General features: G+C 37.7%; 1 protein-coding gene and 1 non-coding gene across 2 annotated transcripts in view; both read left to right on the top strand.

The window, feature by feature from the left end:
- Window positions 1–12,519, top strand: part of sema3h (sema domain, immunoglobulin domain (Ig), short basic domain, secreted, (semaphorin) 3H) — an 84,621-nt gene that overhangs the window by 27,318 nt on the left and 44,784 nt on the right. Inside the window, exons 3-6 of the mRNA XM_033969635.2 lie at window positions 7,213–7,275; window positions 8,263–8,382; window positions 11,831–11,924; window positions 12,173–12,292. Of these exons, the coding sequence (XP_033825526.1) occupies window positions 7,213–7,275; window positions 8,263–8,382; window positions 11,831–11,924; window positions 12,173–12,292 (397 nt within the window). The remainder of the gene's footprint in view (window positions 1–7,212; window positions 7,276–8,262; window positions 8,383–11,830; window positions 11,925–12,172; window positions 12,293–12,519) is intronic.
- trnar-ccu (transfer RNA arginine (anticodon CCU)) lies at window positions 11,680–11,752 on the top strand. Its single transcript has one exon. It is a non-coding gene; the product is annotated as a tRNA-Arg (tRNA).

Raw genomic sequence — 12,519 nt, 5'->3', positions numbered from 1 at the left:
ACCAGGGACACACAATGCATTTCCATTTAAAGAATGAAGAGAATTTAAAAAGGTGAGTAAAAGTGTAGGGACACACTGATTCAGCTTTTTCAAATCCAATACCTTTTCGGTATTTGGGTTTTAAGTACACCTGATGACAGAATAAAAACAGCATTTATTTTAAAATATGACAAAACTGATCCAAATAGAATAGTTTTGCATAGATAAAAACTCAAACATTATAAGATGTTTAGGGCCAACAACAGTAAGTAAATAGTCTTATTAATTTGATGTATAGGCGCACCCAAGATATCGGCTGAACCAATCCAGCATTTTTTTATGGATCAACGCTGATATTCATTACCAGTATCAGTATCGGTGCACCTTAGTTTTTTATTAAGTTTTGAAAATGTCAGACTTTTGGCAAACTACAACCATGGTAGTTCTTATAAAGCATTAATTCTTCTTTTTTAAATGTCACAATGAGGAAATCTATCCTTCAGTAGTTGAGACATGGTTGAAACATGCGTCAGACTGAGATCCAGGGTGGATAGAGAGAATAGAGGAAGGTCACACCCACAGAGTAAACCCACTAATATCCTGTGATCACAATCTGAAACACTCTATCACATACTACTCATTTCACTGGCCTTTGGAGAAGGTTTAAACATTTACTACATCTACAGTACTACTACTTGGGACTAACTTTGGCGCAGTTCAAATGTTTTTTTTTTCCTCTTGATATTCTGGGCTGATTGCCAAAAGGTCTTGTTTATATCACTGTTAACTTGCTAGATTGTGTGCTGCAAGTATCTCATAAGAACATTTGAAGGCTGTTTTTTGCCACTGCAAACACGTTAAAAATTGTTCACATCTTTAACTTGTTGTTTGGTGCTATATTTTTGGGGGATTTTAGAAATACTGCATTACTAACAACCTTTTTTCACTTTATTTGTTCACCACCCACAACAAATTATTCAACTATCAGTTAGATATAAAATAATACAATAGTTACTGAATGCTTTTAGGTCATCATCGTTCCCGTGGTCCATCTTTGAGCCATTTGAATGAACTATCTGCCAGTGTGAAATGAAGAAAAAAAAATCAAATAATCACTCACAAACCCGATTTGAACCACACCAACTGAAATTATAAAGGTCAACACCACATTTTTAGCTGTTTATAGTGAAGGTTTCAGATAACTGCATCCAATCAAACAGGATAAAGTTTGAATTATTTGACCTAGAAGTTAAAATATTCAAAGTATGTCTTCTGCAAATCTTTGGCAAATTTGTTCAGGGATTTTCGTCGAGGGCACAGAAACAGGTCTGTAGTTCAGTGAGTCCAAATGGAACAAAGAAGAAAGCGCATATTTTTACGATTCATAGCTAAATATTGGTTCAAAGCACAGCCACAGGAAAACCCTAGTTCTGAAAATGTGTTAGTCTAGTTTTGATTTAGTCATATGCATATTCTTGCTTGGGTAGGTGCGTTGTGGTTATTCGTTGTTTAGACTATGTTTAGATTATTTTTAGTCCTGGTTTAGTTGTGTTACTGCTGGGAGTAAGTTCCTCCTGAAATGTGGTTTCTCGGGAGGTTTCAGTCTTTCCCATGGCTGAATTCTTTATGCAAAAAGAGGGTCAAGGAGAGGGGACGCTTCCACTCCATTTCACCTGATATAAAATGAATATTACAACCAAGAAATATATATTAATACATGCTCAGTTAAGTTCCTTTCTTATATTTTGCCTTACAAAACGCTTCTTTAAAGAGGAGGTATTACGCAAAATCTACATTTTGGAGCTTTCTGCCATCTTATAACATTGTTCTCTCATCAACAACATGCCTGAAGAGGTTTCATCCATGCATGTTTGAGTAATCTAGCCATCTCTTTCGTGCCATATTCAAATCCTCCTGCCCAAGACTCATTACCCATCTTCCTGTAGAGCAATTTTCCCTAAATATGTAAAAGCATGATACAAAACATGCACTACAACTTCATAAACATCATACAATGTGCAGTTTCATTAGCAGAATCAAGGGCAATTGTGTTGTGGTAGCAGTCTAAAGGGGGAGTGTCTTAGAAACTTAGAGAGTGTCAAGAAACAAAACTCAAGCTAATTCAACTTTTTTAATATATTGTTTTAAGCAATTATAGCATTTTCAAAACAATAAAAGATAACAGATATCACCATATATGCCTAAGTACTTCAATATAAAGTAATTTTCCATTGTCCCATGTAACTCCTGCCTCAGCCGTGCCTCCTTACCCCACATGATGCAGACAGGGCAGCACACACATAGCGATGTTTGCCCCAGTGTTTGGTGAAGCTCACTGGCCCAAACGTGATGGAGTATTGTCCCGGACCACAGCTGGGACTGTTCCCACCAAAACACGTCAAAACCCATCAGATCTACATGTTTGTGTCGTGTTTTCATGCTTGAGCTGTTTTGAACTTCACATGTGGGCCTCCTCAGGGGCACAGGGTGTGGTGCTGAGGACAAAAAAGAGGTAAAGTTTACAAATGACTGGCTACATGACTTGAATGTGCAGTGAAGGATTTGTAAAGCATTTGAATATGGCTGGTCTGTAGTATGCAGCCAAATAACATGAGGTGGGGTCAGAGAAGAGGGATGTTGGGATTTTTGGATAAAAAAAATAAACCCAATCTTAGCTAGATTACTCAGATAGAAATAGTGTAGTAGCAATGTAACATTGCAAGTGGGTCGTTTAAAGGTGAATTTTGTAACTTTTTTTTTGCGGAGGATAATCTATAATATCTTTATAGACAAACAGGCTAAGTTACAGATAAGAGCTGTGGAGAGAATACCCTGCTCCCGGTAAGAATGTACATTTTAAAGTAGTTTAGAAAAATAATAATAATAAATAATAATAAAAACACCTGTAATAGAATACATTTAGATTGGTAAGTTTAACACTGAGCCTATTAGCTCACAATAGATATATTTTCTCTATGTCTCTATAATCCTCTTTCTTATTTCAATATTTGGTATTTTCTATTGTTTTAATATTGTTGCTTATCCCATCCTGCCACAACCGATGTCAATAGAGTGGATAATGTAGGAAAAGTGTATAACCCATGGATCGCTTGTGGTTTGAACCAGTGACTCTCCTGTTCCATGTCCAGAAAAAGCTTAACTCACTGCACTACCTGTGCCTTGTCAGGATTTCCATAACTTGTTTGGAAATAATTTTTTTTTACTACATCTTTGTTCCAGTTGGCATTTTCATATGCAGTCAGTACATGGCTTAAAGTTCACCCTGAGGTCACACACAGTCTCTTTGTGGCTATTGCTCCATATTTGTGTTCATTCAAACCGACTCGTGTCTTTGTTGTGGTTTTCTTTCACAGTAACTTTCTCCGCTCTCCTCCCTGGGTTTGGGTTCAGAGCCACATGAAACGATCTGACGTATGCAGAGAGCGGGGAGGATGTGATGAGCTGTTTAGTTTTGTGGCACTTTGTCTAAGCAGCGTGGCACATTCAAGGTTGTGAAAAGTCGTGAGAAAAACGTTCTATGAAGTTTTTATTTAGAAACCACTTTTGGCCAGGCTGACAGTAAAGAGGTGTGGACTGAAAGGGAAGAAGCTAAGTTGTGTACAATGTGCTAAGGTTCCATGTATGTAGATTCAAAATGACAAATAGCTAGAAATGAGGTTTATATATAAAAAGTTAGTACAAGTCAACGTTAGTAACCAAAAATATACATTATTTTTCAATCTACCCTATCTATGGTAGAGGCTTCCAGTATATGGACATTTTAATTCTAACCTGAACATATGGACTGGAAACTAAACTAAATACTCCAGATGGAAGTCCAACCCACAGTCCCTGCCTTAGGGGCCACTGTCTTATCCATTAAGCCACCTTTCACAACTCTCAGAGGCCAGAGCGGAGTTTTTTTTCCTGATGGTAGTATGTTAATACGCACTTTCTGATTATACGACAATAAAACAATTTATAATTAGATACATACAGCACACAGTGTACATATTTTGACCTCAAGAGCTGTTTATATGATATATCTGTCCTGGGGCAAGACACATTTTACTCAAATACATAGGGAAAAAAATTGCCTACAGGACCTTTATTTCTATGGGTTTAGAATTTGGGATATAACACAAATATGTCGATATCACACAGATAAACTCCAAAATATCACAGTTTTAAAGAAGCACTTTGACATTTAAATGGGTATTACTTTGAATAACATCCACGTTTGATGTTTGCAATTTCCTTGTTCCTTATAAGCAACGGTCTGGTAAGAACCGTATATATTCTATATATTCTAATGTCTCTCTGATTATTCCAGAAAAACTTATATACAGATTGCCAAATTTATTATTACAGAATATTATTTCCAGCCATATCATAGCATTTAAAAAATACAAATTGCATAACACCAAATATAAATTCATTTGTATGTGAAGCTCATTTTCCCATGTCACAGTCAGACCCCCTGTGCATGCCATAACTCCCCTGTGTGTTCTTCTCTCTGTGGTGGTCCAGATCCTAGTCTTGATCCGGGTACTGATCCAGCCTGTGGGTCTCAGATAAGGGGCTACAGGCTTTTATCTTCCACAGGATCCAGGCTCCTCTCTGGGCTGAACCTCCCGCAGCTGCGGCCTCATCAGGGAACCATTATGGAGCTCTGCAGATGAACGCTTCCTTCTCCAATCAGGATTAATCACAACCATTTTCTTAATTCTTAAATGACTATGACTCTGGGCTAAACTGGAGTAATACGAGTGGATACAGTGGTTTAGAAATTGTTAGTGGGTCCCAATGGAGCCTGAAATGTTAAAATTGTTTGCTAATTCGATCTTTATTCGCGCACAGTATTTATGAACTAGAGTACGGGTGTTCAGTCTTGCATATAAAAAAACAACAGTTGCCACAAATATTCCAATTGCATAATAAAAAAAAACTGTAATCAAGTTTAAAGGAACTGTATGTAGCCTGTGCTCTTTCAGTAAAAAAAAAAAAAAAAAAGATATTACAATCACAACTAGGCCTAAGATGCCAGTGCCTAAAACAGCATATACGACATGTACCTCATGTGAGGCTCATTGTGCTTTCTGATTGGATAATCATTTTGAGAATCAAAACACTAAATTATAGCATAAATAAATGGGACATCATGTGCAATGTTTTTGTAATTCACACTAAATTAACATTTTCTGTAAATCAGTAAAAGCTATATGGGGTGTTTTTATCTCTTGAGTATGCTTCCTTTAAAATTGAGCTAAAACAATTACCTTCCATACTATATTCATATGCAAACCTCCCCAGCCTCTGTTTAAGTTTTATTGATGATTTTACTGAGATGCTTTCAGTCGTATGCACAGACTTTGATGGTTTCGTCATTACAGGTGATTTTAATGCGCATGTGGATAATATATTTGATAGAAAGGCTAAAGAGCTCAGTGCTATCTTTGAAAACTTGGGTCTGACTCAGCGCGTCAGCGAGCCCATCCACAACAGAGGACACACTCTGGACCTACTCATTACAAAAGGAGTAAATGTTTCAGAGGTCAATGTGATGGATGTTGCTCTGTCTGATCATTTCTGTGTCTTTTTTGACATGTCTGTTATTCCCAAACCAACTGCAGTTAGAAGGAGACACATAAATGATAACACAGGTGCACTGTTCATGGAAATGATACACCGAAATGATACTGAAAATGCCTCATATTGCCATAATGCCTCATGATCTAGTGATTTGTTGAACTCTATGACTCCGAGTGTTTTGAATTTTCTGGACACCATTGCCCCGATGAAGGTTAAAATGGTTAAAGATAAGCAGAAAGCACCATGGAGAAATGATGACTTTGTCAGGGCACAGAAAAGAAACGGCCAAGTTGGAATGGTGAAAGTCGAATCTCCAGGTTCAGTGTGAGATTTACAAAGAAAAGATGCACATGTACAACCACAATTTATGTAGAACAAGGGAGAGGTATTTTTCAGACAGTATTGGAAGTTGCAGTAACAACTCTCGTGTCCTGTTTGCAACAATAAACAGATTAACAAACCCTCCAGCTCCGCTGCCGTTAGTGCCAAGTAATTTCCACATTAAATGCAATGAGTTTGCAGTATTCTTTAATGACAAGGTTCAATTCCAAAACGCAAATTACAACCCTGCAGCCACCTAGACACTTAGAGCTGACTCACTTTGCACTTCTAACTGACAAAACTGTCCAAGAGATTGTCACCAGTCTGAGTTCATCTACATGCTGCCTCGCTGTGTTACCCACTAAATTTCTAAAGTCTGTGCTCAATAGTTTGCTATCACCACTCACTTGCATAGTTAACATGTCACTTTAATCTGGAACATTCCCAAGAGCTTTGAAAACTGCGGTTATCAAGCGTCTCCTGAAGACTGTAACGTCCTGCTCACTGGCCTCTCCAAACGAGCCTTAAGACAGCTGCAGTACATCCAGAACACTGCTGCTCGGGTCCTGACAAGAAACAGGAAGTACAAGCACATAAGTCCTGTGCTCAGGTCTCTGCACTGGCTCCTGTGGCTCAGAGAATAGACTTTAAATTATTATATTTTAAATCAAATCACAAAAATACTAAAGCTATGGCTAATCAGTATCTGTTGCAAACAAGGATTGTATTCATGATTGACAATCCCAGTATAGAGTTCAGATCTATAACCGAGGAGGGATGGTTAATATATTGGTGCTAACTTATATCAGCCTGTAATAGATTTTTTTCTCTCCATATTGGTATTGATCCAATATGAATATTGGCATTAACACCCCTTACAGTATCTCAAATATCGTATCATATTGCACTGACAAAATCCATATTACCATCCCCGCTAAGGAGTGCAACTCTTATTATTTGATTATGTAACCATATTGGCCCATACTTGAGGTCCATGGACTCAAAATATTTGGTATGTGATTCTTTTATGAGTCTTCAATATTGTTTTGCCCTGGGATTAAGATACTACGATATCTTAAGTAACACAGATAATATGTTCTGTCCATTTAAAACATGATACTTCTCCCTAAGTCATCCTTATTGTCAGATTGAGGTGATTTACTGTTCTGTTGTTGAACTCCTCTTGGCTTGGACTCTCCTTATCCTTTCATTTAAGATCACCTCCTCTTTGTCCACAGTAGTCATGCCAACCACTCATCGAACACGTTGGACCAGTTTAGGTTTGTGCGCTAACTTTGTTTTCTTTCTCTGTTTTTTAAGCTGTTTTGGCCTGCAAGTCCAGACCGGGTTCAGGACTGTCTCATGGCCGGGAAAGACCCTGAAGTGAGTTCAAAATACCACATATAATCAAATAGAGTAAATTGAATTATCATGTCATGTTTGAGCAGTTAAAGTACAGTATTTTAATGTTTGCTGCAATTTCTGGTTTTAATTTATGTCATACATAATTCTTAAATTTGAGAGCAATTGCAGAAACGTTCCATGTTCATTTATCATGTATATATATATATATATTTTTTTTTTTATTTAATTAAAGGTGCACTATGCAATTTTTCTATTTTCTAAAATTTTTCTGCCACCTGCTTCCAATGGGGATGTTGTTGCTGATGGTCCACAGTATGGCATTAAACTTATCTTTAATTCATTTACAGGTGTTTTTTTTGCTCACAAATACCTTGCTTTCTCCATGTAGATAGACAAGTTTAATGCCATGCTGTGCAACATTCAAAAACATCTCAATTGAGACAAGCGGGTGGCAGAAAAATTTCCCTCTCACAGAAAAGTTACATAGTGCACCTTTGTGTTGTATCTGATTTTAAAACATATTGTAATTTGAACAGTTAACTCCGCCCATTTAAGCTTGACACGTCTAGGAGGCTCTGCATGGCCATTTTGTAATTTTTGCAGACACACCACTTTGCACTGTGTCCAGACTGACCCAAAATTCCACATCAGTCTCGAAAAAATTTGTAACTACTACGACGATCTGTGCAGGAAATGAGCAGGATTCCATAGTAGCTACTTTGGATTTCTGTTGTCGGTGCAGAATCTACATGTGAACGTAATGAAGAAAGTATAATCCAAGCTTTAGTACCTTCTGATACTCTGATGTTGAACCATGACTGACAAACAAATGTCTGGTCAGATTCAGTAGTTTAAATATGGGCCTGACTGGACATAGTTCTATATAAATATATCAGGAATAAAACTAGTTTAAACTAGTGGATTTGGATTTGTGTCACTGAACATCAGTAGGTAATAATGTGAGACTTATTTAATTATTTATTCATTCATCCATTTATTTTGCAGACAGAGTGTGGTAACTTCCTGCGGGTGCTTCAGCCATTTAACCAGACTCACGTGTACGTGTGTGGAACCGGAGCCTTCAACCCCAGATGCGCTTATATACACACTGGACTGTTCCAACAGGTACAAGTTTTGTGGAAATGGCTTAATACACAGGGCTAATAAAGCAGGACTCAAGAAGCAGTGCCAGCAAGCACTTTATGTTAGCACATGCAACACACTTTTACAACTTATGAAGTGATGGGTAAGGTATTTCTTTAAAGTGGGACTAAACAACTAAACTCCACCCACAACCACATTTCAACTAGAGCTGGTAAATTGGGCAGTACCTGGAGGACTAAAGAAGAGAGTGAGGGGAGAAGAGTGGAGAGGAAGGGGAGAGGAAGGGGAGAGGGGTGAGGCCTAGACATATGAGGAGCAATGTGATTGGTCTAGAAGGTATCCACACTTCAAACTCCTCCTCTGCAGCAAGGTGTGTGCAATTAGAAACACCTGGCTGTAATCAGGGAAGTCCTGTGTGATGTCACGTAGTACTTTGCTGTAAATTATTGTTTTTCCACTGGAGCCCATAAACACAACTTTTTGTACGTTTTTGAATAGAAAACTGCAAATATACCTAGTTTGCTCTAAAATGCCCAAAAAGCATTATGAACAGTAGATAGTACTATTAAAACATCATATACACAGTATAGTAAAGTTGATTTAGAGTTTTTGCAAATTTGCAAATTTTTTTCTCTATCGATTATGTCCTGAGTCTTAAGCTTGGCCCTGGTTTGCTCCATTTCTTTGTGGAGCTGCCTGATCAGAGCTGACTCCAGGGGCCTATGTACCTGGACCAGACTTGTCCTCTAAGTTTGGGGGATCCTGGATGCTGAGAGACAGAAGTTGAGCGTCCTCTGGCTTTTGAATGCCCCCTGTTGGTGTGGGGCAGAGCAGAGCCTCCAGGGTAAAGTCCTCATTGTGCTGAGAAGTTATGTTAAAATTCAATTTGTGATTTGTCAGTTGCTCGTGCTATCATTGTTTGTACATAAACTACATTTTGGTGGCTGACACTACTTAATTTGTACATCATTGATGATGAATGCCGAAGGGTTGTGTATGGGTTTAGTATTTCCATAGTTTCACCTAATATGTAGGAGAAAGGCTCGATGCCAGAGAGGGTAACTGTAATCCAGGTGTATCACTGAATGTGTTTTAACTGAATGTATCACATTCAGTTAAAACACATTTCTTTAATGAAATGACTTGATTAGTAGCCAATAGAGAATAATAGTTAAAACTATTTGGCAAAACTACTTTTCCAGTAAGAGGAACTTAAAGAGTAACTGTTGGTGCCTAACATGTAATTTTTACCCAAAGCTTTTACTCAAATAAGACTACTGTTCCAATAAAAATATTACTCAAGTAGGAGTAAAAGTATGCTGCTAGAAAAGTACTCTGAAAATTAAACTTTCATTGAAAAGTTACTCAAGCAAATGTAAATGTAGCTGAGTACTATCCATTTTTGGTTTTAAATTATATAAATGCAGTAATAAACTGATTACAATTTAAACAACACATAGTTCACTTTTGTTTTTCCCTTTTATTATGTTTGTGGGGACGTTTGTGGCAGGCAAAAGTGATTACATTTTTGAGAATGTAGTATGTTTATGATTTTATTACATTTAAAAACTTTCATGGTTTATTACATTTATGGGAATTATTACATTAGTGGTGTCAAAAGTATTGAAAATTAGATACTAATCCATACTAAAACTAGTTTCGAAACTAGATACTCATTTAAGCAAGTATTGATACTAAAAATGTTTCGAGTCAAAATTTAATTTGAAACCTTTGAATCGTGACAACACAAAGTCCTGGATGTTACTAGTGCCCTTGTTCTGTTAGAAAGTTTGCGTTGAGCAAAGCCAACTCTTTTTCACTTTCACATTGAAATATGTCCTTCACCACCCACGCCTTCCCCTTCACATCATACCTGTATCTTGTCCTATATTCTGTTCCATTGATGACCCATATCTTTCTACAGCAGCTGGAACCTCTCTCTGTGTGGAGTCTACCCGTATTCCCATATGGCCCCCTCCCTCTTCATCGCCTCCTCTTCATCCTCCTCTCTCCGACATAATAACCCCTGTCCGCGTCCACAGTTTATTTGACAGTCATAATTTGTTCAGAAATGATATGGCTTTTTTGTGTGGTTCAAAGAGACGTTTGAGTGATTGCAAGAAAAAAGGAAATGCAAATTAGGTGCATTTGTATAATGATTTATAGTAAAAGGCTGTTTGGAAAGAAAGTCACTAGTTCAGTTTAAGTTTTTGTGCAGATTTAAATAAAAACTAGATAAAGATCTTAGGCTATTTCCAAGTCTGATAAATCAAAACAACTATGATTTATGGGCAGTCTTTTAGGTCTAAACTTGTTAAGTCACATGTCTTAAATAGGATTAACTTATTTGAGCAGGCATTGTCTGGAGCCAGATGCATATATACATAACATATACTTTATAACATACTTTATAACAAACATTATTTCATAAGATGTGAATGGACGTACAATGTTTCTACTCCCCTTGGCCCTTTTAACAATTTATTTCAAGGAACTTAAAAGGGAGCAACCAAGAGAAAGTAATGTATAGTTTAAAATATATTGTGGTCAATTTTGGACTTCAGCCTCCATGACCCAGCCCCAGATAAACGGAAGAAAAATGGATAGATGGATGGATGTATTTTGTTGCATTCAAAAATTACACTTAAGATTATTTGACTTTGACATAACTGATATTGATATTTTAGTGGTTCTCATTGTGCATTTAAATTATTCTTTGATCCACTCAACTCCATGTTGTTTTTCTGTTGCTCTTGTCACTAGCCCTGATAATGAGCCTAGATTCCCACAGTTATGCCTAGCATGCCCCTCCCTCCATGGTGGATTTTGGATAATCCCATAAAAGTCTAAAAAGACACTATGTGGTTGACTTTAAGAATTCACACATCCATAATCCCAAACACTTGGCCCCCATAATAACCCATTAACAACCTCAACCGAACCTGGGAAATATAGGGGATGTGAGAAGTCAACTGTTCCAAGAATAAATGAGGGAACACATCAGTTGAGACCACCATATTAGTGATATTGTATCTGTTTTCGTGTGTCTAAACCATCACAACAACTTTCTCTACAGAGCATCAGCTGTACCCTCTGATCTCTAACCCTTCTCCTGTCTGCTCCTCTGGGTCTACTCCTGTCTGCTCCTCAGTCTCTGCTACTGTCATTTCCTTTTTTTCTGATGCCAACACATACATATCCCTTTAATACTGCCATTATCACACTACTAAACTCTTAATCTAACCAACTATTGTCTAAAGGTCAAAGGTCTTGCATTGTTCTTTGAACATGAGAGCAGAGTCTGACACAGTAGAGCAAGCCCCAGTGGCCTAATGGATAAGGCACTGGCCTCCTAAGCCAGGGATTGTGGGTTCGAGTCCCATCTGGGGTGAAGATGCTTTTTGAAATCACCTATAACAAGTACACTGTATAACAGAGTTTTTACTTTTTTGTGTGTGTTTGTTCCCAGTCGGAGCAGCAAGTCCTGTCCTACAGTCAGACTGAATGTGGCAAAGGAAAGTGTCCCTACGACCCTCTTCAGAAGACTGCCTCTGCTATAGTGGGTAAGTACATCTGAAACAAACCAGGGCTGAACCAGGACCAAACTCAACTCAGAACTTCTTAAGATTGAACCAGTCCTAAATTAAGGCAAAATAAGGACTGAATCAGAGCAAGATTAAACCAGGCCTAAACATTGACTAAAACAGGTTCCCCTATCATTAAGAACTGGACTGGAATAAACAGCATGTAAAACAAACCTAGCCCTGTGCAAACTGACTCTGTATTGAATCTCATCTTCGTATGTCCACAGATGGGGAACTGTACGCTGGCATCACCTCTGACTTCATGAGTCGAGACTCCGCCTTTTTCCGTTCCCTTGGTAACCGTCGTGTGATCCGCACCGAGCAGTACGACTCCAACTGGCTGCAAGGTACAAGTACTTTCACTGCAGTACATTAAAAAAACTACAATATCAAGATTTTGTCAATGATAACCATAGAGTAAAATTATTGTACCCTGAACCTGTTTTCTTTTTAATTTTCTTTTGCTTGTTCCCCTGTTCCTGATGCTCTTGTTTAGTTCCTCTCTATCTGATGACAGTGAACTGGATTTGTTTATGTTATAAAGAAATCTTGGTCATGTTGTTCCTACTTTTAT

Source organism: Periophthalmus magnuspinnatus, chromosome 7, assembly GCF_009829125.3.
Source record: "Periophthalmus magnuspinnatus isolate fPerMag1 chromosome 7, fPerMag1.2.pri, whole genome shotgun sequence".
NCBI lineage: Eukaryota > Metazoa > Chordata > Actinopteri > Gobiiformes > Gobiidae > Periophthalmus > Periophthalmus magnuspinnatus.
Note: the sequence above shows the minus strand (reverse complement) of the source record. Positions and strands in the feature narration are given on the sequence as shown.